The sequence below is a fragment of the Epinephelus lanceolatus genome, chromosome 15, assembly GCF_041903045.1.
Source record: "Epinephelus lanceolatus isolate andai-2023 chromosome 15, ASM4190304v1, whole genome shotgun sequence".
NCBI classification, from domain to species: Eukaryota; Metazoa; Chordata; class Actinopteri; order Perciformes; family Serranidae; genus Epinephelus; species Epinephelus lanceolatus.
The window spans coordinates 12,554,236-12,579,162 of NC_135748.1; the positions used below are offsets into that span (position 1 = coordinate 12,554,236).

The window sequence follows — 24,927 nt, forward strand, 5'->3', positions numbered from 1 at the left end:
GGAGAATAGGATTTATCAGGCTCATGCATATAGTGATGGAGTAAGAGAAGGACTGATTACACCCCCTTTATTCAGCCAACAATGATCCATATATGTGTTCTTAGTGATACTTTTACTAATACACAACTGCTCTTAGCTGTTTCACATTGATGCACTGTATTCCTATGAGTGACAATCGCACTAATCTAACTTCATGTACACTTAATGAGCAGACTTGGCACATTTTTCCTCAGTTTATCGATAATTTATTAAGACCATTAAAAAAAATCATTGATTGTTTTCTCCTCTTTGGAGTGTGGAGAGCACGATGAAAGCTGTGGCACAGAACCAGCCATTAAAAGCTCTGAAAGACTGGAAAAGAATGAAATCTGGCGTGTTGTGTCCAACATAGTTAATTAGGACCTGACCCAATTAGCAGAGGAGGGTCCAGCAGCCATGTTGGCTCCGAGCCTAACGATGGAAAAATCCATATGCTCCAAATAAATGGCCCATGTTGGCTCTCAAGGTTCCCCAATTATAATATCACTAAATGGTGGCTGAGCCAAAGCACCCTGCGGGGCCCCCCTCATGGAGCTGCGGTGGGGGGTACTGAGGGCTCTCTTGATTCCCTTTCCTAACTTTCTGTGGGTCCTTGAGTGTTTGAGAAGGATTTCTTACTTTGAGAGCACACACACACACAGTGAGGTGCACACAGAACAAAGTGAGCTTCAAGTCCAACAAAATTAATACATGCAAGCCCCACATTTTATATTTGGAAATCATAGGTATGAGGCTCATGCATTATGTAACAGCACAACCAAACAAACTTGGTCTACACATAGGTACGAAAAATGAGAGGAGTGACTTCATGCAACATGAAGTGGGATGCTTATTTATTTACATGTCCATGCAGAAAAGGATATGTAGGAGAAACATCAAGAGCACAATGAATAAAAGAAGCAGAGCACCACAAAAGAGATTGATCCAGCTGCATCACGTCATGGAGAGGAGTCACCCAGTCTCTACCCTTAAACAGAACTGAGAAGATATGCCAGTCAGAATAAGTAGAGATGTGGAGACCTTGCTCCTCATTAAGAAAGAGACATTTTTGATATCTAAATTGGGTACTTAAAGGAATTGGTCTTGAGGCCTTGTTTAGATTCCACTAGATTTGCTCTCAAATAACAGAATTTCATTGAGAACAGTTGGAAATTTAGTTTATGGATGGACATGTTCAGGTGAAACGCAGATTGACTCTGAAATGTATTTGGGTTATTCATAAATGTTAACCAGTGTTGGAAGTAACAGAATACAAGTAACAAAAACACAAAATTTGAGTAACTGTTTTACATTGCAATAACAGTTTAAATTGATGGTTTTCTTAATAAAGTTACTGTCTTTAAAATACATTACTTCAATGGATTACTTTATGTGTTTTTGTTTTATGTGCTCTAATATTGTGTCCTAACTGAATGTAATGTGAGCGAGTGTCTGCGACAAAATCAGTTTGATTCTCTGTTGGAATGTCCATGTAAACTTCAAGCAAGGCAACGCTGCTGATTTGAGCTGAACTTTTGCTGGATCCCCTGTTTGTGTTCAGTCATGTTGCTTGCTGTGAAAGCTTCAATAGACTAGCAGCGGCTGATTCATGAAGTTGAAAAGAGGAGCTATCTGTATGATACCCCCTCATTTCACCGCAAAAACCTAATCAGGTGACAGCTGGCTGGAGGGAGATCATCAGGGAGCTGAAAGTTTCTGGTAAATGGCCATTGCTAACAGCAACCTTCTTCCTGCTGGCTGTGTTTTATGTCATTTCCAGTAAATATTACAAAATAAAACGTATGTTTTGACGTAACAGAAGTGCATATTTAATGCAGTCAGAGAGCAATGCTTGTTTGCTGTTAAGACACGGTGTAAAATTCATTTGAGTTACGCATTTCCCAAAAACAGATTTTAGAAAAATTGTGTGTAGTGCACCTGCCGCACCACAACGGCAGAGGAGTTGCAAAGCCAGGACACTGACAGTTGTTATTGGCATGAAAATAAAATTCCTAGACAAATGAGCTCGGCAAGATGATTTTGAAGCTTTCAAAAAGTAATCCAAAGTATTTAGAACACGCTACTTAGTTTGAGTAATCTAATTGTAATACCTTGCAAATTACAGTTTAAGGGCATGAGTACTGTGTACTGGAAAAGGGAGGTGACAGCATATAGAATTTGTTGTCGAATATCGAAAGCGTGTATTTTTTTTTCTCCTTTCTTTTAAAGAATGAGATGTTGATAATGTTGTTTTGTATTGCATTTGGTGATTTATCAGTCACATGTCTAATAAGTGAATGTTGTATAAGGAAACTAGAGAAAGCCGCACCACAGACACCACCCTGATTATGGTTCTTACAATTGTGCATGTCATTAGGAAATTAAATAAAGTAATGGACACATAGTTAATATCAAAATAAAATAATAAACAGGCAGAATAAAGAAATATCTAAATCACATGGTGGTTTGAGTGTATCAAGCCACAAACAAACCACAAACAAATTGCAAGTCTGTGGTAACTTCAAATCCTCTCCACAGTCTCTAGAACAATCATCAAGATGCACAAAGACGCCCACGGCCAGAGGAGAACTTCTGCTGCTGCTGAGTAAATATAAACCAGGGTGTCCAACTGTGCACCAAGAAGAGAAAAGCAAACGAGCCATCAGATGATGGAAACACATGACGCCTCTTAAATGTTTCTTCCACTCCAACTCAATAAAACCTTGTATAATGGCTGTGCAATTATTGTGCTCCAGGCAAGAATCGATGCTGCATCCAAGGTGGAATGTTTTTGCAAATCTCTTATGCTGCTACCACTGATGGTGTAACACATGAGTATTATCATATTTTCAAACCACTGGCCCTCCAGCGTGGCCTCACTGGAGGCTTTGCTTGGCAGAAGGCGGCAGGAAATTCCTGAGCTGAGCACTAAAATCCAGCCTCTGAACACCAGAGACAGAGAGCTGTTGAAAAGTCAGCCTGATCCAGCCACAAGATTAGATCAACAGATACATGCTGGACATGAAGTCAGGAAGGAATTTATATGTCAAGAATGGAAACTTCTGTACCTGAGATACAGCTCCTGTAAAGTTTGTCTTGTGTTCCTGACTGCTGCGGTTTCATATCAAGAGAAAGAAAAAGTACTTTAAGAAAAGAGTGAAAGAAAAACCTGAGAAAGTGCTAGTAGCTTTACGGTTGAATTAGGGGAAGACAATGCCGTGCCCACTCTTTAGTATCTTTTTAACTACCTCCTCCCCATCTGAAGGACCCCCTTCCAGTGATAGTGATGTGATTTCACAGACTGTTTGGGGAGCCAAGTCAAATTTATCTGACCTCTTTTGTCTCCAGCTCCTGGTTGAATTGTACCTAGTCTGCCATTAACGCTGCTCTTTACATGTTTAAGTACCTCATATGGTGCTTCATACCTTTCCCCAGAGTGTCTCATGGATACCATATGTAAATAAGGCCTTGAAGGCATCATATATCTGGTGTTATGGAACGGGCAATAGAAATGTTTTTTTTCCACTATTCAGCAGATCTGTGGTTCAAACTCACACTTTTACCTCACTTTGAAAGTTGTATAGTGAGCAAAGCCATATATTTGCGCATAATTGTAGTTCATTTTTTCCATTTACCTCATGTATTACTTGAATAGCCTGATTGTATTTGCCTAAATCTAAGGGTGTGGGTTTTGTTTCAAAATTTTTTTTGTGTGTGTGGGGGGGTGGGGGGGGGGGGGGGGGGGGGGACATATAAACTGACCGGGTTGGAGGTCCTCCACCAGAAAATTTTGAGCATCAAACACTTAATTTAATGCATTCTGGTGAATTTTTCTGCATCGTTTTTTTTTTTTTACTTTTCTGCATCATTTAAGGTGCAAATGTCTTTAATTTTGTCAAAGCAAAAGTCCTAAGTACTTATCTTTTTTTACGTGGTGGGGTGGGAAACAAATTATCCTAAATATTGAGGGGGACGTGCCCCAGACACGCACCAGTATCTTTAATGGAAGTTTGCACATAGTCCTAGTTATCAGGGTGTAAAGCTTAACACAACATGTGAACATACCCCTGTTTTGGTTAATGTGTAGGGGGCTCATCAGGGTTGGGTGAGTTAAACGTGGGTGTGGGAAGGTGAAGTGGGGGCTGCAGGAAGGAGGTGTGTGTGTGTGTGTGTGTGTGTGTGTTGGGGAGGGGGGGTGTTTAAGTGTGTCCCTTCTGCAATTGGTTGTGGCTCTAAGTGTCTCATTATGCAGCTTTATTGTTCCTTTGTTATGCTGGCGATATAAATACACCCCAGTGGGCCCACAGGGTGACAGTTGAGACAGACTCACTCACTGTGGACAGACCGATCTCAGACTGAGCAGCACAATCTCTAAGAGAAGTGAGACTGACACTATAGGGAACTGGAACAACTTCAAAGCAGAGAAGCAGGAAGCATCTGTAGAATTTAAACTCCAGCTCCCAGCATTTAGAGTAGTATTTTTGGACCTTTTTTTTTTTTTTTTTTTTTTTTTTTTTTTTTTAAATTTGTGCCACCAATTGAAGCGAGATGGATTCCGACTCTGGCTCCATCTGCAGCCGCTCCTCATCCCCGGACCTGGTGGTGGACGACTCTGCTGGGAGCTTCTTCTCCAACAAGATGTTCCAGACATACTGCCAAGAAAACAGAGCAGACAGCGAGGCCAGCCAAGGCAGGATGAAGCGCTGCAGTGGGGGCGGTAAGACCAAGAACAGGTCTGAGCTCAACAAGGATGAGGTGCAAGACCTGAGACTGAAAGTCAACAGCCGGGAGAGGAAAAGGATGCATGATCTGAACCAGGCCATGGATGGGCTGAGAGAGGTCATGCCCTACGCTCATGGACCTTCAGTTCGCAAGCTGTCAAAAATTTCCACCTTGCTGTTAGCTCGCAACTACATCCTCATGCTGTCCAGCTCCTTGGAGGAGATGAAGAAGTTGGTGGGGGATGTTTATGGCGGCAGTGCTGCCGCCCAGAACCGCACCGCTGCCCACTCCGCTATCACCCCTGCAGCCCCCACTGCCCTCCACCCTCTGCATCCTCTGGCCCAGTCTCTGCACTCTCTTGTGGCCAGCACGCCCTCAGCTCTCCAGCATCACTCACCTTCTCCTGCTGCAGCCCCAGCCCCGCACTCTCCTCCATCCACCAGCTTCCTGGGATTTCATGCTCCAGTCCAGGGCCTTCTGAAGGACCCCCTGCACCTAGCCAGCTCCTACAGGCACTTCCCCGGCATGCCCTGCCCCTGTTCACTCTGCCAGCCTTTGCCCACCACTACCTCCACATTACACAGCCTGTCTATGACCAAGTGAGCAGGACTCTCTTAAAAAACTGACCTAACTGTTTCCAATGAACCAAGCAGCTCAAAGGCTGTTAAACGAACTGCTACAATGATGGCTGGTGCCAGAGCTTGTACATACTGTATATATGTTCTGCCATGCAAACTGCTGCTATTTTTATCAATTGTCTTTTCTGCATTGTTTATAAAGAAATATTCTAAGTACATGCAGGATTTTACCAGAGTAGCAAATACAGTAATTTATCTGATATTTGTGATGATGAAATGTTGTCAGAAATTGAACTGGTGTGTCCAATTGTGCTGGATTTCTATTTTCCTAAATTAAAATGTTGCTATGATAAAACAAAAAAAATGTTTGTGTTCTTCTTTTCACAAATGTGATCCTTAAGACTATACTATATACTATATACTATACAATACTATATACTAGTATTTTTTTCTGTGATGGCAGTTGTTTGTCTGGTAGTTTTGCCTGAACAAGTCATATTTTAAAAAGCGAACAATGTCTGCCAGGCTGTTTTTACAACGCAGCTACTTTTCTGTAAGACTTTTAGACACATACTGACAAATACACAGCAGCTGTATCAAAACAATACAGCCGCACCTTCCTTTACTAAACAGAAGGGGTTTTATTGGTGCTTTGGAAGGACAGGCGAGCAGTGTAAAAATGGATATTTAGGAAAGGGTGTCACTGGTTGCTAACCAGCTTTGGACAGACTAACCTCTAAAGAGCTAAAGAGGGACAGAAGGATGAGACAATACGCCAGCACAGTGGCTGAATGCGGTGTTCTAGAGCCAGGGGACCATCCATCTTCACCTCAACAGGGAGTAGGAGATGAAAGGACGACACAGGCGCCAGGAAGGCGCGTCACTTTTGTCTGACACAGGCGAGGGACATAGCCATGTCCTTAGCTCTAGGCCAACGATTTGTCTCTGTCTCATGAGAACATGGATATAGGCACACAAAGGGCAAATTTAAAGCAGAGGACATAATGCGGTCAGTCTAAAAACAGGTGAAAAGCACACAGGATATTCTTTTGTAAATATTTCCACACTTATAACACACATTTGCAATCACATTTTGTTGCATTTGTGTTAAAAATCAAGTGCTAGCTAATTCATAACAATGATTAATCCACTAAACCACAAACATAACTATTATACACACTGATTGCCATGAACCTGATTTAGTCAAACAACCCAGACAATGGCTGGCCTTCACTTAGCAACAAATCAAGCGTGTAAAATACATGCTTATCCTCCCACGGCTGACAGATGAGTTGGAGATCAGGGAAGAAATGAAGAGATGTAACTCATTCTCACCCACCTCCCTCCACCTCCTCCTCCTCAGAGCCGCTGAATGGGTTTGAACAATAGCCATGCGTGGGCCACAAAGGCCGGGGGAGTCCAAGCTCTCGTGCCTGAGACATAGACCCCCTCCATTCAATCTACATTTCATCATGGTAACAAGCGCTGTCGGGCCAAAAGGCCTGACACCCTCACTCACCACAAAGGCGGTTAGCTCTAATATATGAGGCTATTGACACTGAAAAGAGCCCCTGTCAGTAGTTGGGGATTGTCAGCTGTGGGATGTCTCAGTGGGGGGAGGCAGCTGCCAGCCAAACCAAGCGGCGGAGCTTCTGTCGTGGGGACCGGCATTGCAGCGTCACCTGGTCCCTGGTCCCTTGACACAGAGACCCCGGGTCCTCCCACACGGCCCCCCTTCATTTGGGCACAGGTGGGAATGGGAAGCAGAACACATTGTGGAGATTAGAGGGGATCTGCCTCCCTTTGCTCTAGGTAGATAATTAGAGACATTGACTTGTGCAAAGCTGGTGTTTCCTGATCAGCACCAGATGGTGTTAACCCACGGTGTGGCATCAGCAGTCTGGAGCATGTGTGTGTGTGGGTGTGATATGTGTGGTGTGTAATGGATATGCTTCTTAAATCATACAATATGGACAGGTCCTCTGTGTGCCATTATGGTCAGCCGCTGCTGTCATCACAGTGCTCTTTAGCATACGCTAACCAGCAGTGGCAGCTCTGGTTTAAGTCATAATGTTGTGCACAATTACCTCTGAAAATTAGACACAGTGATACAGAAGAGGCTAATTTTAGCAGCAGTGGAGGATTTAGATGATTACTGTAAGTAAAATAAGTAATAAAACATTGTAAAAAATGTGAACGTATAGAAGTATTGTCAGTAAAATGTGTGTAAAATAAGTAAGTAAGTATAAAAGCACTTGTTTTGCCAAACAGTACTTTTCATAGTGTTCTATAGCCTACATGCACATCACAGCATTATCAGTACTGATTCATTAAAGTGCGAGTAGCATTTTTGTAGTAGTTGATCAGGCGGAGGTTTTAACTACTTAACTAAATGTTGGGCAGTTTAATCTACAACATATACATTTCGGTCAGTTGTATCATTAAAATCCTGTTTTGCAGTGCAGTAACAATACTTCAACATGGTTTTAATCATATGTTCAAAATGCTTTACTACTAACCAGTATCTGCATCTTGAAAGAAGAGAGAATAAAGTTAATTATGGCACCAGAAGTTACATAAAGGTAACTGTAGGAAATTCTTGACACAAGTTAAATTGTATTGAAGATAAGTTGAAATTTACAACACTGGCAGATTTTTATGAGAAAAATATTTGCCTCTAAAATAAAAGGAAGAAGAAGGAGTAAAGCATGAAATGCAAATACTTAAGTAAAGAAAAAACACATTAAACAGTTTTTACATTGGCAGATCTGGCATCTGTAGGGAAAAAAAGAAGGAGATGAAATGTTCAAATATGCACATGCTGTATTGTTTTATTGTTTGTTTTTTTTGTGGGGATTTCTCCATTTTTTTGTAGGGATTTCTGGGTGCGGTGAAGGGGCAGAAAAGTATGCCTAGGATGTCAAATGTGCTACTTCGGGTATTATGTATTTAATGTAAATATAATGGTTAATAGAAAAGCAACAGATTATTATACAGAGGAGAGTGACAGCTCATAACCAACATAAAACTGTATGTTCCTCACAAACACAAAATCAAATAATCCAAAATTTGAGATAAAGTGGTAGAAATTTAATTTACTTAATCATGTATTTGAAGAAGAATTGCAAAAAATCAAAGACAACCTAAAGGATGCAGTAATGATGCTACACATTCCCCTTTTCGTGCATGAAATGTCATGGAAACACCACGCATGGCCATGTAGACAGATGGATAAGTTAACTGCTTCAGATACTGATCAATAGAGGAGTACTTGTCCCAACTTGGCTCAGCACAACCTGCATTGACAGAGTTAATTAGGGGACTGAAAGACCCAATTAAGGGGATTGAGGGGCTGGACAGGGGAGACATATTGAGGGACATACGCACACATTGTGCAACGTCTGGATAAGGGGGAACTTCAATTAAGGGAGAACACACTTCCAGGGGCTTGTTGCCTGTTCTTTTTCATTTTCTGCTCAGTAAAGCCTACAGCCCCCTTTTCACCCAGAATACTGATGAGGCACAGCTGCTGGGGGTCGACGTGCATATGCAATATGGCGCGCACATACGCTCACATGCACATCCACAGATGCACAGAGAGCAGAAGATTGATGAGGGGATTCAGGTTGGAATTGCTAAACACTGATTAGCCAACATAATGGCTCAAGGAGGAGAGGTTTGCTCTGGATTCATTTGTTTGGTTTCATATGCAGCTTATTGGTTAAATGAGTTTCAATTAAAAGAAAACAACTTGCATATGCTTATATCGTTAGCCTTCCCAGTGGAAGCATTGTGCTGCAGTTTGTCCTCCTTTGTTTGGATACCCTTTGATGCAACTGTGCGATGGTAACTTCATATGCATTTACTTAACTTTTGATGATTTCTAGTTCTTTTCACACAGTTCTATTTTCTTTTCACACAACTATTAGGCTACATAACAAGCATGGTTTGCAGAGCAGAGAACACAGTGCCTACAGTGATTGCAGATTTCAGATCTTCCGTTTATAATATTTTCTTGTTTCTAGACAAATCTGCTTCTGTTGGGTCTGATATAAATATGCAGGGGTGCAAAACATGTGACCCCACAGTATAAAAGCTTCAGTTGGAAACTTTTATAAAAAATACCCATTTCTCATGTAGGATTCTGACAATACTACATGAGACAAATAATCTGTGAAAAAAAAACAAACCCTACGTTCCTCTGCCACCTCATACTGCTTCGATGGGCATTTGCAAGAATCCACCGCATCTGAACACAAATGACCAGTCAGCTGAGGAGTCTATAACACAGCTGTCAGTAATGTCACTCACTGCTTTTGAGCTGCGAATCTTGATTCATATTTGGTAAGTATGGCCTAGTTTGATAGCTTGCCCGTAGTTCATGAGCAGTGATTGACATGACTGATAGCTATGTTAGAGATTTCTTGGCTCTGATTGGCTGATTTCGTTCAGAAATATGTTGGATTCTTGCAGATGCCATCAGGATATAGTGACAGTTTCAGCAAATATTATTATTTATTTATTTATTTATTTATTTTTACAAAAGTGACCAGCTGTAGCCTGAAGTCACATGCAAACTGCAAAGATTGATTATTTTATGTTTCTAACAACACATCAAAACAACAGAGACCAACTTAAAGTCCTTTCATCTTTTATTTAGACCATATAGCCCATAGTGCTTCTCAAACTATGCCACAGTCTTTAGCGTTGCCGTCCAATTTGGTCCTCTGCGGCCACCGTAGCTAGAGCAAAAACAGTAGCACATTTCCTTATTACAAACTGTAAAAGACGAGTATTAAAATCAATAATTTCTGTCTGCACATGTGAATGTAATGATCTGTATATCACAGGAGGGAAGTCATATTGCATCACGTGTGTGTTTTTTCAAAGCCATGCAGCCGGGGTTAGAGTTCAGTAAATACTGATGATGTCATCGTCTGAAGATGGCTGAAGGGTGAGAGTGAACTCGCAAATTACTTTTTGTTTTTAAATATAATATAGCAGAGAGCGCTGACACCGTGTGCACATCGCTTTCTTTATTGTGTTGTGTGTCTGATAAGAGCTGGAGTTATTACTTTGTGTAAACGCTGTACTTTGCAGCTCACGGAATCAGTTCAGGAAGTGCATTTGTTTACCAAAACACAGCCTGGCTAGCGTTAGCACAGCCTGGTTAGCTAAGGTGTAACGTTTGAGCGTCTCAAATCACGTAGTTACAAGTAGACTGTATATATGCTTAAATGTTACATCTTGTATTTATTATCAGCCTTAACATTCGGTCTCGCGGCTTATTTCGGCAAAATAGCTCGTATGGCACTGATAGCTGACGTTAGCTAACTCGGTTAGCTTGCTAGGTTGTGTGAGTGTAAGTTAGCTAGAGATGTGATGAGAAAGTCAACAGCTGACACGTCAATAAGTCTGAAGACTCGCCACATACGAGCCATTTTGATCATTTGATAAATGTAACGTTGTTAGTGTGTGTGTGTGTGTGTGTGTGTGTGTGTGTGTGTTTGTGCGAGTCGTTGCTCTGCTATTGGTTATGAAAAGTAACGTTAGCTATTTTTAAATGTCTGTATGTTTACAGAGAAGGCTGGTGGGGAGGCTGGCTTCAGCAGAGCTTCCAGGCCGTCAAAGACAAGGTAATCCACATAAAGATGTCATCCATTTTATTAGTAGGAATTAGTACGCCTTTCTGTATCTGTAGTAGCTGCTAGTGCTCGGTATTTACAGTGTTTTGTCTGATGTTACTCTGAGGAATATTCCATTAACAGGAACCACACCTCTGCCCTCAATGTGTAGATTACTTAAATTGATTTAGCAGATGCATGAAACAACTGTAACAGTTTAGTAAGCAACATACAAGAGACAAAAGACGAAACACATACACCCAGGCACTGTTATTACCGATAGTAAAATGTGCATAATAGTGCAGAGGTCCAAAAAAGGCAGCAAAGGCTGTTTTTCGCAAATATTGAGCTCCCCAGGCTCACAAAAAGCTCCCTGTCCAAATCTGTTTAAATGCTTTCAGTGGTGGCATGATTTGGGAACCTATACCTCTGTCAGGGAAAACTGGTTGAACAGCATTGTTAAGATAAAGGCAAGATTCAAACCATCCCAGGGACTCCCAGCTGTCTGTTAGCATGAGCAGATAATCCACAAAGTTAAAGATATTCAATTCTCAGAACGCCCCTTGTACATAGAAATTTGAGCCGTGATATTCCTGGAAAAAATCGTAGAACAAGTAGGATGAGAGGCTGATTCATTCCCAGTGCCTCATTCACAGTATCCGTGGGTTGTTAAACGGTTGTTACTCAGAAATCAGAAATCAGAAATACTTTATTGATCCCTGAGGGAAGTTGGGAAATATCACAGTTGCTCTCATACTGTATACAGGCATAGAGGGATTATAAGAAAAAAAATAATAATTATGCAACAAGAAAAATGAGCATTATGCTAGAATATATAACACAATATATACATATAAATATGTGAGAGATATGTTGTGTAAGAAATATGTACAAATATGTGCATCAGACTACAAGTGAAATATCAGCTGTAGTCAGTTTTTCACCATGAAATTTTGACATTCCCCCACACTACCATTGCAAAGCAACTCAAAGATCAGAGGTAAATTAGGCCTTACTAATAAAAGTATTTTCTTACTGCTTTCCTCAAAGTTTTATACTTTGATCTTTCTTGAGGGATTGCCTGTGTGAACTGCATTGAACTCTTTCTCTTGTGTTATTTTAATGTTTGGTTTTTATGTACATGTGTACTTGTCTGAAATAAGAATTTCCTAATGGAGATAATAAAGCTAAATCTGGATTTTGATCTTGCGTATTTGATTCTGTTCCTTGCAGTCATCTGAGGCCTTAGAATTCATAAAGCGAGATCTGACAGAGTTCTCCACTGTGGTGCAACATGACACAACCTGCTCAATTGTGGCTACAGCCACTGCTGTCAGGAACAAGCTTGCGGTAAGTTGAAGCTTACACCTTGTTTTTTTTTTGTTTTTTTTAAAATCCTAAGTATGTTCTGACAGTCTGGTGAGATGCTGATTGAATTTGTCAGTAGAACTACAGCATGTCTCCTGTATGAATGGTGTATTAGTTGCTATACACCAAATCTAATTTATCTGTTGCTTTATCCTAACAGTCTGTTTGCACTGCTTTCCAGGTGGAAGGTTCCTCTGAGACCACAGAAAAGGTGAAGAAAAGCCTGTCTAGTTTCTTAGGGGTGATAACAGACACGCTTGCTCCACCCCCTGATAAAACCATTGATTGTGATGTAATCACATTGGTGGCAACTCCAGCTGGAACTACAGAGGTCTATGACAGTTCTAAGGTGGGCACCAGTATTTGTACTTTTAACTGAAAAATTGACTTTAGAATAACCTCTTCATAGGGTTGACAGATAAGGAATTTCTAAATGATAAAACAGCAGAGTTAAGCATGATCTTTGTGCAGAGGTTGTTGTGAATAAACAATTAAATGATCTGTGTTACTTTCAGGTTAATGTCCTTTATTATTGAACACAGTGTTTGTTCAATAATAAAGGTTTTGGTTTCCTTGTGTTTTGTCATAAGAGGACTGTAAAAGTGAGCACATGATCTGTTTGTGGAAACAAAACAACCACAGCTAAGCATTTGTTTCTTCTGCAGGCACGTCTCTACAGTTTGCAAGCTGACCCTGCCACATACTGCAATGAGCCTGATGGTAAGACAGTAGCGAGTCAGTACAAGGCCTCGGCCAGAATGTTAGACTGGTTTTATATATATATATATATATATAGATAGATAGATAGATAGATAGATAGATAGATAATCGGCCAATTGCTCTTGCCAGTGTGTTGTCCAAAGTTTTGGAGAGAATTTTACTGCACAGATTATCTGTATATCTATGCACCTCTGATAACCAGTTTGGCTTTAAGGCTAAACTTAGTACTGATTTATGTATCTATGCACTGATATTTATATGAATGATCTTTCAGTCCAGTTAAGAAGCTGTAAAACAGGTTGTATGGTTGGTAGTGTACTTATTAATCATCTTATGTATGCCAATGATTTGGCAATTGTTTCGCCTAGCAGTGCTGGGTTTCAAGAGCTGCTCAACATATGTTCTGATTATGGTATAAAATTTGATGTGAGTTATAATGCTAAGAAGAGTTCTGTTATGATTTGCAGAGTAAAAGGGGATAAGGACCTCGCTTTTCCATCTTTTTACCTGTCAGGACAAGTGCTCCCTGCTTGCTCTAAAACTAAATATCTGGGACACATCATCACTGATGATATGACAGATGATGATGATATGAACAGACAGCGTCGTAGTTTATATATGCAGGCAAATTTGTTGACCAGAAGATTTTCCTGGTGTTCAGAGAAGGTTAAAGTGAGTCTTTTCAGGGCTTACTGCACCCCTTTTTATACTGCGCCCTTGTGGATTAAGTTCAAAAAGGCCAGCATCCGCAAACTTCAGGTTGCGTATAATGATTGTCTGCGAATTTTGCTTGGGAAACCAAGATGGTATAGTGCAAGTGAACTTTTTTGTAAAGTACAAGTAATCACATTTCATGCTCTTTTGAGACGATTGACATTCAAATTTATATGTCGACTTAACAGTTCTTGTAATGCAATTATAATGACGTTGACTAACCCTGTCCTCAGTACTGTACGATACCAGTCTATTGTATGTTTGTCTTTTTTAATGGACCTGGAGTCTAAATAAAAAGGTTGATTGATTGATTGATTGATATATATATATATATATATATGTATGTGTGTATATATATATATATATATATATATATATATATATATATATATATATATATATATATATATATAAATATATATATATATATATGTATACATATATATACATATAGATATGTATACATATATATACATATATATATGTTTGAAGTAGGGCTGTACTGAATGTCATTTTTTTAACAATCAGAGCTTCTACTGAGGTTTGCAAATTAAGCCTTGAATGTCTTATGACACAAACAAACAAACAAACAAATAACCCTCAAACAAATGCCTCAATTTGAGGAAAGTGATTCGCCAGATTATATGAGCGTCCTTTTAAAACAGGTGTGTGCCTCCCTTTGTGTGCCGCAAGTTAGAGAGCAAACAGTTTTTTTTTACCACAGTGAAAATGTTTTTGAAAGGCTAAATGCCAACAAATGTGTATTGAAGCAATATATTTTGTTGGATGAAATGTGAATTTCAGAAATTATTACATCAATTTTTTTCAATAAGTTCTAAGGAATCTAATTCTACACGTTGTTTAATACTATTAATATTGATATAGCCTCATCTTTATCTGCAACTGTGCAAAAAACACCAGGTTTAAATAGAATTAATAGACATGCAAAAAAAAAAAGCTGTGCGGCATTTGAATGCTGACTTAGAATTTGAATGTCAGTGTAATGAATGAAGCTTTGAACTATTCGGTACAGCCCCAGTTTGAAGTAAGACATTCTCTAATTTGTCATTTTTTCTGAGTGTGTGCAGTTGTTTACAGTGTATACTATGCTAGTTCCTAAGAGTACATACTGTCTATACTTCACATCTGTGCTAGTACTTCCTTTTGCTGCTGTGACACACGAGTATGCCCATATTGGATCATAAACGCTATATTCTCTGCGAAGATAATGGAGGTCTTTGTGCTGATCACATACAGGTGCTCTTTGGATTCTTAACATGTACTGTGCTTATTCTTTTGAAGGGCCCTTTGCATTGATTGAATATAGTCTCAAAAAATGTTTTTAAATGCAAGTCTCCTTCAAAAATAATCACAATAATTATAATTTTGTTATCTGCCTTTAAAAGCTGCTCTGAAAATTTAAATGCATTTTTGATAACCGTTCTTAAAGCATCACTAGGATTTGAGTGGTAATGAGAAGTGGGACTGTTGGTCACTGCTGAATTATTAGTTTGCTGGATTTGTGTGGCGACCCACAGTTTAATTCAAAATATAATAATCATAAAGTGGGCTAATTGTAAGATGGACGGGATAATGCGTACTTTCTATTTGCAGATCCTCTTTGTTGTCTTTTGAGTGTATTTTAAATAGAAGTTGTTGTTTTTCCAGGTCCCCCAGAGCAGTTTGACAACTGGCTGTCCAGCTTCAGTTTGGAAGACAAGAAAGGAGAAATCTCAGAGCTCTTGGTTAACAGTCCATCTATACGAGCCCTTTACACCAAAATGGTACATACTGATGCTTTTATCAACACTTTTTGTGATGGAGCACAACCTCCAATTTTGTTTCAAATTAATGCATTACATTAGATTCATTTGGCAGATGCTTGTTCCAAAGCAACCTAGAATTAGTGCTTTCAAAAGAACACAATGTTATCAGGCATTGGAAGTGCAATAAGCAAGATAAGGACAGTTTTGTTTTGTTTTTATTCACAGGTGCCAGCAGCTGTAGCTCATTCAGAATTCTGGCAGAGGTATTTTTACAGAGTCTTCCAGTTGGACCAGGTAATGATGCTGTTTTATACAGTTAATTCTAAGCTGCAGACTCTCCTCAAGATGTCTCTCCCTTCAGCTCAATTCCTTGTCTTGGGTGCCACCTGCTGGCTGAAAAATGCTGCCAGTGACTCCATCTGCGTACTGATTGGGATTTGGTCTTTAAACATGTTTAAATTTTAATACTATAGACACAGCATTTACAATGTTGTTAGACAAAAAATATTAACTCCAGAAAAAGCTAATGCAATGTAGTACAACAGCCCCTCAATCAGTCCTATCTCTGAAGCTGCTTTTTAACACTGTTTTAGAGGATTCTTTATTCAACTTTGAGGTAGATTCAACATTGAGGCGGAAGTCTGGCAGTGCTGTGTTGTGTTAATGAAACTGTGATTCCATTTTATATGAAAACACTGCAACCAGGCCTTCACAAGGAGGACTAAACCTCATCTTTCTGTAGTCAACAACATAAAGGTGGCACAAAATTGTAGCTGCCTTTCACATGTTTAATGCAAGAAAAACTATTGTAACACATTCAGTATGTTGTGAAGGTCACTACAAAAAATTGACAATACATATTGAATTTCTTACTTTATTTCAAATATAAAAAATTCATGTGATTGTGTGTTCTAGGAGGAGGCGAGGAGAGTGGCGTTGAAGCAGAGGGCAGAGCAGACTACACACACAGAGACCCTGGGCTGGGAGGAGGAGGAGGAGGGTATGATATCTTCAGTTTTACACTGATTAACTCTGAAACCTGTCAGATGTCAGAGATTTGGTCCAAAGTATACTGGAGCACACAGTAGGGTTGGATACAGAATTTGATACTTTAAAGGGTGCCGACCAAAGTGCGTCATGTACAGATTCACGTTTATCCCTCGGTACAACTTCAGACATGAGGTGGAAGCGCTTTGAAGCTGGGAAGCTGGCCACAGAGTTCTGCAGCAGTACTGTTGGCCACTCTGTCGGCCACTTCGTCAGCTTCCCAAAAGTATCGCTGCAGCAGTGATATGCTGCAGTAGTTTGTTCCTGGTCTATTTTCTTTTCAACGTTATTGTAGTAATAGCCAAGTATCACTGCTAGATGAACACACACACACACACACACACACACACACACACACACACACAAAAGATCAGCTCTCTGTGCGATTAGAAAAAAATCAAAGGAGCAGAACTGCTTTTTAGTCTACTACATCACCCCCACAGCTTCTTTAGAAAATTGCGTTTTTGTTATTACAGAGAAAGTAAAGGACCAAAGAAAGGAACTGTTGGGCACTGTTACCAAATTTGAGGTCTTGGAATTGGTACCAGTAAAAGGTTCAAAAGGAATGGTACCCAACCCTAGCACACGGACTTAAGGGAATAAACTTTATTAGACACTAATGTTTCAACGCTGGGTGCGTCTTCATCAGAGACTGAGCCAGGTGCATCGCTGGTGAAGACACACCTGGCATTAAAACCTTAGTCCTCTAGTAAAGATTGTCATCTCAAGTCTGTGTGATCCAGAATACTTAAGAAAACTTAAGTTTGGACCAAATCTCTGAAGTCTCTCAGACACAAGCTTGCCTGACTCTGAGAGCACCAGACAAGCCTGCAATTCCTTGTGAGTCTGTTGAAGCATGTTACACCTCTTCCTTCATCTTTGAAGCCTGAAGTCACTTAAACTGCTTCTTTGGTGTTCATGCTGTTCCTGTCAGATGACTTCCTTGGCGCCACATCATCATCTCAAATCAACTTCACACCCCTGTTGGAAAACAGCTCAACCCAGCTGCCCACAACCTTGACAGCTCCCACAGGAACGACTCTGCTGAGCCCCGTCCTGTCTCCCAGCGAAGAACGCGACAACACGCTCTCAGTCAGCAGCGACAGCGTCAGCCTGCCAACGCAGGTGGAAGTGCGGCCAGAGCCTGTTGCCACAGAGCTGGCCAAGAAACTGACGGAAGCTAGCTTGGAAGATGTTGCGGACAAGACACGAGAAGAGCAAAAGCCTGGAAAGAGTGACTTACCTCTTGAGGCTCAAGTGGAAGCTGTAACCCAACCAGAGGTCACTGTCGACGGGGCGTCAGCACGGGCTTCTGCCCCCACCTCTAAACCAGAAGCAGCAAAAGAGGAGGGGCCGCAGGACCTGAGAGTGTTCGAGCTTAACTCTGACAGCGGCAAATCTACGCCCTCTAACAATGGCAAGAAAGGTAGGATGACCTGAGGATATTTTTCATTTGGCAGCGAGGTTCGTACTGTTCCAGTTTGGGAAGTATAAATCTAAACAGGATTAAGTTCAGTGATGTGGTTATGAGTTTTCCACTAAATAGGCTTAGAAGAAGCAGCAAAGTCAATGTCATAGAAAGCTCCAAATTTTTCTTTCGGTCTCCAGGGTCCAGCACCGATGTGAGTGAGGACTGGGAGAAAGACTTTGACCTGGACATGACTGAAGAAGAAGTACAAATGGCACTCTCTAAAATAGAAGCTTCTGGAGAGGTTAGTGTTGTGACTTTCACCAGAATGTTAAATTAGAATATTAAAAATAGTTTTACTAACCCTCTTTCCTTTTCTTTTTTCATGACCAGTTGGACGAAGACTGGGAGAACTGGGACTGAGAGCCACTTCAACACGAACTCTGTCCCGCCATTAAAGCTAGTTCTCGGCAGACGAACCATGCTTAATGTGTTTTAACTCTTTGTCCACACTGTCACCATGTCATGATTGTCAGTAGGGGATTTTCCAGCGGGTTTGGACCATATTGGTAAACCCGTTGAAAAGAGCAACGGGAAGACCAAGGCAATAAGAATTACACTGCTCCGTCAGCTGTCAGTTTAGTGCAGATAGGCCGTTAGCGAGGGTAACGACTCAGGTCTTGGCTTTTTCTTGGAGTAACTTCTGACTTAGAGAGCATATGACACTAGTCGCTACCTTTTAAATTCTTAAGGACATGCAGTGACAAGTCAGAATGTGAACGGTATCACCGCAGCAGGGGAGGAGCTGTTTCCCCTTTTTCTTTATGCCATTAAATACATCACATATGTTGCGAGTGCATTGCAAGTTGGGCAATGACTTAACTGCAGGCTGCAAAATAGCCATAAACTATAATGCTGCTTGTCACCTTTCTAAGATGAAATACATTGCAAGTGATTTTTGAGTGACGATGATCGGTTGATTTAATTCTACCTGTGCCCCGTTCTTTCTTTCTCATCTTTATTATGCAAGTGGATCTTAAAATGGAAACAAAAAATATGTTGGCCTTCATTCATGGAGCACTTTTCATTTTGGATTCACTCCCAACTCTAGATATATGGCCTTGGAAAACACACGGTAGTGTGATAATGTTATCCAAATGTTTTTGTTACGAGTCAGTCATCTTAAGCACAACCAGCTCATGTGTCACTCTTAGTTCTTACCCCTCTCTTTGTCATATGTGATTCATTTGAAATATGAGCGTGTTGCAGGCTACATGTAACTCTGTCACTTCTAAATATTTCACTTCTATGAGTTTGTCTTCTTTGGGTTGAGGGAATTGATTTGTCATGACTCGTTAAGAGAGAGCTTCTATCAATTCAAACTGGTCCCGGTGTCATGATACTGGATTCTTTGGCCTGAAATCGAAGTTCTTGTGTTCACTTGTATAGAAAAATAGGACAAATTGGTGAAGATTAAAGTTTCTCTGTCGGCCCATGTTTGGAACAAAATGGCTCAGCAGGCAGTGTGCCAAGTAGACCAAGGAGCAACGTGAGCGCGCTCCATGCTTGTCTGATTTCCTTTTCCATCATCTGTAATGTAACCGAGAAAAATAATCCTAGAGATGTAATATTTATACTAAAATAAATGCTTAATTATTGTATAATGTGCTTTGGATTGCATGTCTGTGCAATAAACATGCAAAACATTGTGCAGATGGTTACTGTTGAGTTGTATGTTTTTCGGTAAAACACATTGGCTGTTCTTCAGGTTTTTGTGTTCAGACGACGTGTTGCATGTCTATAATTCTCGGCTGTGTATTCCCTTCAGATTCATACTTTGAACTAATCAGAGCTGTTCTGCACACATCTGTTTTCAAAGCTGTCATTTTCTTTTTTATTAAGTATGTCACTATATTTTTCAAATGATCATGGTCATTAAAGGATTCATGGCTAATGGGCTTAGTGTCCTGTACTTTAATGAAGTATGGTTTGCTACTAAAGAAGAAATACCAGACAGATCTGTTTAAACCAGAGTGGGATAGCAAAGTGTTAAAAAAGTTAAAGCAATGCACCGAAAATCAGCACTCCTACCAAAACCATTTGCTGCAACACATGATCAGCAGCTATGTTTTTAAGCTGCTGTGCAGAAATAATAGGACTGTTAAAATAAGTGGAAACTCATATTAAAAACTTAAACGCTCCAAAGGATTTCTCAAAGACAGGTTTGGTCCAAACTAAAAGAGCCACATGTACAGTAACTCTGGAAACAGAGTTGATTGTTGAATCTCATTCTCAGGTCCAACATGTGGGCTTGTTTGTTCAGTTGAACTGCTAACCCTAAGGTCATTGGTATATGATGACCTGAGAATGAGACTAAATCAGCTATCTTCTCCAGAGTTGCATACTGCACCTTTAAGTGCCACTGAGTACCTCAGAGAACCACTGAGACGGTACACCTTTTAAGTTTTTCCTCGAAGTATCTTCTATTTCTGAAACTACAGAGGAGTTTTATTGCCATCTGTGCCCCCATACAGAATTATGTAGCTGTCTGTAGGTGGGGACTTTGCAGAGGAACAGAGTCAGTTCTATAAACCAAATAGTCATTAATATGGAGAATTTAATTTACCTTAGTTTTAGAATTTAATGGGAATCACCTGGATAGGATACAGGGGAGTCGTCCCACTCAATATATAGAACGTGTATCCCCCCCTCCAATAAAAGCATGAAAGTAGCAATTGTTTTGACAGATTTAAAGACGTTTACACTATAAATTTATGCTGAAAAGACCGGAGTGCAGAAAGGTATGTGCTTGATACTGTTTTTTTTCCTGGCAGAGGACCCAAAACCCCCCTGTTTCATATGTGTCCCCCCACTGCTGAAACAAAACCTACGGCCTTGATTTACAGTACTGTATGAACCTGCTGTTTGGAGAAACAGTGTGGGAGGACATTTCTGGTTTGTCTGACTCTATATATGAGTGAAATACTCAAACAAGATTACCATCATTTTATACACATTCGAAGCAAATATCTTTGGAAACTTTGGGACATCCGTTAGAATACAAAATAAAGTTCTATGGGTTTGAACAATGTTTGGCAACACAGCATGTGTTGGTAATGAATGGCCCACTGCGGAGTCAGTGAGATTTAAATTTCAATTGTGAATGTGTACAAGATTTTGAATGTGCATGTGAAAAAAATCTAAAAATTGCCTGCAGTATACAAAATAAGTCACCTGATGGCGCTGTTGCTCCATTTTGCCTGCCCTGATCACAACCTGCCACTCCTTTTCTTTCAGCTGCAGCATCCATCTCGCAGACATGGATTGGCCACATGTTCTGACATACCATTGTTCATCATCAGTCGCATTACTGACACAATTTCTGTGTCTTTCTTTAATTTTCGCACAGAATCTCTGCTAACATGCTCTCACTGGATGCCTCAGGAGCAGCAGCAGGCAGGCAGTCAATGAAATGTTTATTTGGTCTGTGTGGTGGCATCAGCTGGGCTAATGTAGGTCACAGTGGAGGGACACCTGTGCAGCGTGCTTGCTCTGCAACATGGATGCTGCCGCCTGTAAAGATGGCTACTGTCTGTGTCTGTCTGGTTTTAGGTACCCACACAATACTGAGTGTGTGTGGTGGGTGTGGTCGTTGGGGGGCTTGATGAGTGACTGGATGATGAAACAGACAAGGGCATGCATGAGCATCAGCCTACTGCACCAATGTCATGACAAACATAGCATCAGTACAGAGGAAAATTCAAATGAGGCTCAAATCTGCCTTTCAAATTTTCACTATTTAAGGACAAATTAACTTTGAGCCCTGATCTCCTGCAAGTATGCTCATGGGGCAACTCAGGTGAATCAAGTTCATCATCTAAGGGCCATAAAGACTTTGACTCTTGAGCTGTGCTTTTGTGGCTGAAATGACACATTACCTGCTTATTTGTTGAATGACATTACTGCTCTTTCATGCTGAAAGCGGCACCCTCACACCCGTGTGGTAATGGTTTGTGCATATGCTGCCCTAACCAGACCCCAAATAACACAGACACCATATACATTACATTCTTTCTTACAAGGAGGTCTTAGTCAGCAGAAAGGCTGTAAAGGAATTTCCTGTTGAAGCTCACCGCTCCCTGGGCCTGGCTGTGTATGTGTGTGTGTGTGTGCTTTACATTACCTCTGGCTCTCACCAATGTCATCTACAGATCATTTCACCGTGGACAGACAATGAGGGGGGTGGACGCCAATCAGACAGGGGAGAGAAATACTTTCCTCCTGAGGATCTGTTTAGCGTCCCCCCTTTCCTCCGTAATCCATCCTTGACCGAACACTTCCTGCTTCTCTTTCTGCCCCTTTGACTTTCTCTCTCTGCTATCCTGGTCCATGCAAATATACTGTATACTGTCACAGACGTAGTCACAGTCATTTCCAACGGCGCTCAAACACACATACAAACAAATGCACGCACAGAGAGAGAGCGAGTCAGGGTGAGGTCATTGTCTTGAGAGCGAGTATTATTCTCGGCACCCTAAAGGGAGAAATCCTGTAACCCCTCTGCCTTTCAATAAGCACAAAAGACTCCCTTTGAGGCAGACTCCTATGGAATGTGTTACCAGGGTTTTCTATAACGACTTGCCTCCCAATGCACACTCATTTCATATGTGTGTGTGTGTGTGTATGTGTGTGTGTGTATGTGTGTGCGTGCATCCGTGCATCTTTGGGCTTTTATTCAGGGTTTGAATTCTATGTGTATTTAATTAAGCTTCTACACATAAAATTGTGTGTATGTGGAGTTCCCTCCCCCTCACCGCTCACAGTTTATTTAGTTATACACTCTATCTCATTGGAAGTGACATCTATGTGTTAACTACATGTCTGACATAGTTTCCTCTCTGCCACAAAGAGAGAAAATGCAGCCACCAGGCTAAAGCGTTGATCCATTGCTGAACCTTGTGGGGGGGGGAGAAAAAAAAAAGAAAAAAACAACTTCTAAAGGACTCTTGAGATGCCTCCGGATTTTTCCATGACAAACCATCGCCTTTCCCAATGTTGAGCGGTGGGAACAGGCCACTTTGTTTGTGCGAAGCGGTGTCTGGGAGGAATGCGGGGTTTAGCTGGGGAGGGGACGGCAGGGGGAAAGTATGATAACTCCCACTCCATTCAGATTTATGGTCAAGACAGAGGGGCTCCTCTGGATGCATGTCAGGGGACTAGTAGAACACCGCCCCTCTACTCCGGGCCTGCCAAAGCAAATGTTTAGCTGAACAAACCCTCTCTATTCTTTACATCCTTCTCTGTCTCTGTGTTCTGTCTCTCTTTTACCATCAGATGGAAAAGTGAGTATTTGTTCGTCGGCACTGAACACAGTGCAGTTGTGTTCATATTTCTGAGTCTGTACTTTGTGAGAACAGGAGCTACAGTAGTATGTGGTTTTGAGTTTAAACCTGATTATAAACCAGAGTTGGTCATGATGACTGATTCTCAAGGCTACGGAGAGTCTGCACAGGTCACATTAGAATAGTGTTTGGTCCGTAGTGTGAGAGAGTTCAAGTTTGAAAAAGGACTGATGATTTACTTTTTCACTTATAGTTTTTGGAAAAGAGGTTGTTTAGTTTGCATGCAGGGAGTTACATGAGAGGATTGACACTGCTCTTATGTTTTTATGGTAAATATGAAGCAACAGCCAGCAGCCAGTCATCTTAGTTTACTATAAGACTGAAAACACAAACAGCTAGCTTGGCTCTGTCCAAATGCTTTAGGAAGTCCCTCCTACTGGCCAAGAAGTCAGTCACATAACTCCCTTTAAACCACAACTTTTAAGCAATCGAGATATAGCATGATAATTAGTGAACTTTCGAGGCACTGTAGGGGAATTTTGTAACTGTGAAGAGTGGAGTTGGATTTTTCACCTACAATCTGGACAAATCTGAATAAAATCATGAAGCATGACCTGGTTAACTCAGAAAAAGGTGTCCTTTCCAATCCTTTCAGATGAGATTTTTAAATGTCCTCAAGCAGCCGGCGCCAGAAGAAAATGTTGACATTGTATGTTTCTGCAAACCATGGATACAAGACTGTGGGTTTTGTTTCAACATTGGAGAGGATACATGAAACAGGGGGTTTGGGGGTCCTCTGCCAGAATATTTCGAACATAACACAAAACTTAATTTCCTGCATTCTGGTTATTTTTTATGCAACAATTTGTACCTTTTCTGCATTCATTTGTGGTGTAAATGTCCTATTCTTGTCAAAAAATTTTATTAGGGGGGACAAATACATGTTCTAAATATTGAGGCAAATATTGTGCAAGTTCATATGTATCATATCAACGTTTCTAAAGTGACGTAGTTCTAAATTACATGTGTATGAGCTGACTTTGTCATCGGGAGGTGAGGCGCATAGTGGATGGTGTTGATACGTGAGACATCTACCAAACTGCAGACAGCTGGTTGAGACCAACAAACACCAAAACAGTTGTTTTTAGTGACCTGTTGTTGCAGGGTTTTTTTCTTTGCCACCAAAAATGGTTGTTTTTTACTGAGACATTGCTGCATTTCCACAGAGATTGCGACACCAAAACCTGGTATTTTACCCCATATTGGATCTATTCCTAACCATAACCAAGTGGTTTTTGTTCCTAAACCTAACCATATGTTAACCACAGTGTCATTGCAGAAAGATACAATGCCAGCCACTGGGTTGCCTCAAGTATGTTCCCTGCTTTAACAACTGATTTCGCAGACACCAGGTACTCACAAACATGCAGCTTTCAGATTTCTGTCCTCAACCTGCTGAAATATCATGTTCAGATTTGCTTTCACTTGTTCCTTGCTTAATGTGTGATGTGTGAATTATTTCTCAGTGGGGTAAAACTTTAAGAACTCCTCTAAAAGTTTTTCAGAAATCGTCTAAATTCACCTGTTCCCTGATGAACCCAACAGACACAATTGCAAATA

At 40.7% G+C, this 24,927-nt stretch overlaps 2 protein-coding genes across 2 annotated transcripts; both read left to right on the forward strand.

Moving 5' to 3' along the window:
- Positions 1–4,032: 4,032 nt before the first annotated feature.
- Positions 4,033–5,653, forward strand: olig4 (oligodendrocyte transcription factor 4). The gene has a single exon (XM_033643463.2). It carries the CDS (start codon positions 4,567–4,569, stop codon positions 5,341–5,343), a length of 777 nt encoding a protein of 258 aa, XP_033499354.2. The 5' UTR covers positions 4,033–4,566; the 3' UTR covers positions 5,344–5,653.
- Positions 5,654–10,152: 4,499 nt separating this feature from the next.
- Positions 10,153–19,923, forward strand: bsdc1 (BSD domain containing 1). The gene is made up of 11 exons (XM_033643444.2): positions 10,153–10,272; positions 10,900–10,954; positions 12,176–12,292; positions 12,492–12,659; positions 12,976–13,030; positions 15,413–15,528; positions 15,736–15,804; positions 16,426–16,510; positions 17,492–17,983; positions 18,166–18,269; positions 18,359–19,923. Exons 1-11 carry the CDS (start codon positions 10,262–10,264, stop codon positions 18,386–18,388), a joined length of 1,302 nt encoding a protein of 433 aa, XP_033499335.1. The 5' UTR covers positions 10,153–10,261; the 3' UTR covers positions 18,389–19,923.
- The last annotated feature ends 5,004 nt before the right edge of the window (positions 19,924–24,927 follow it).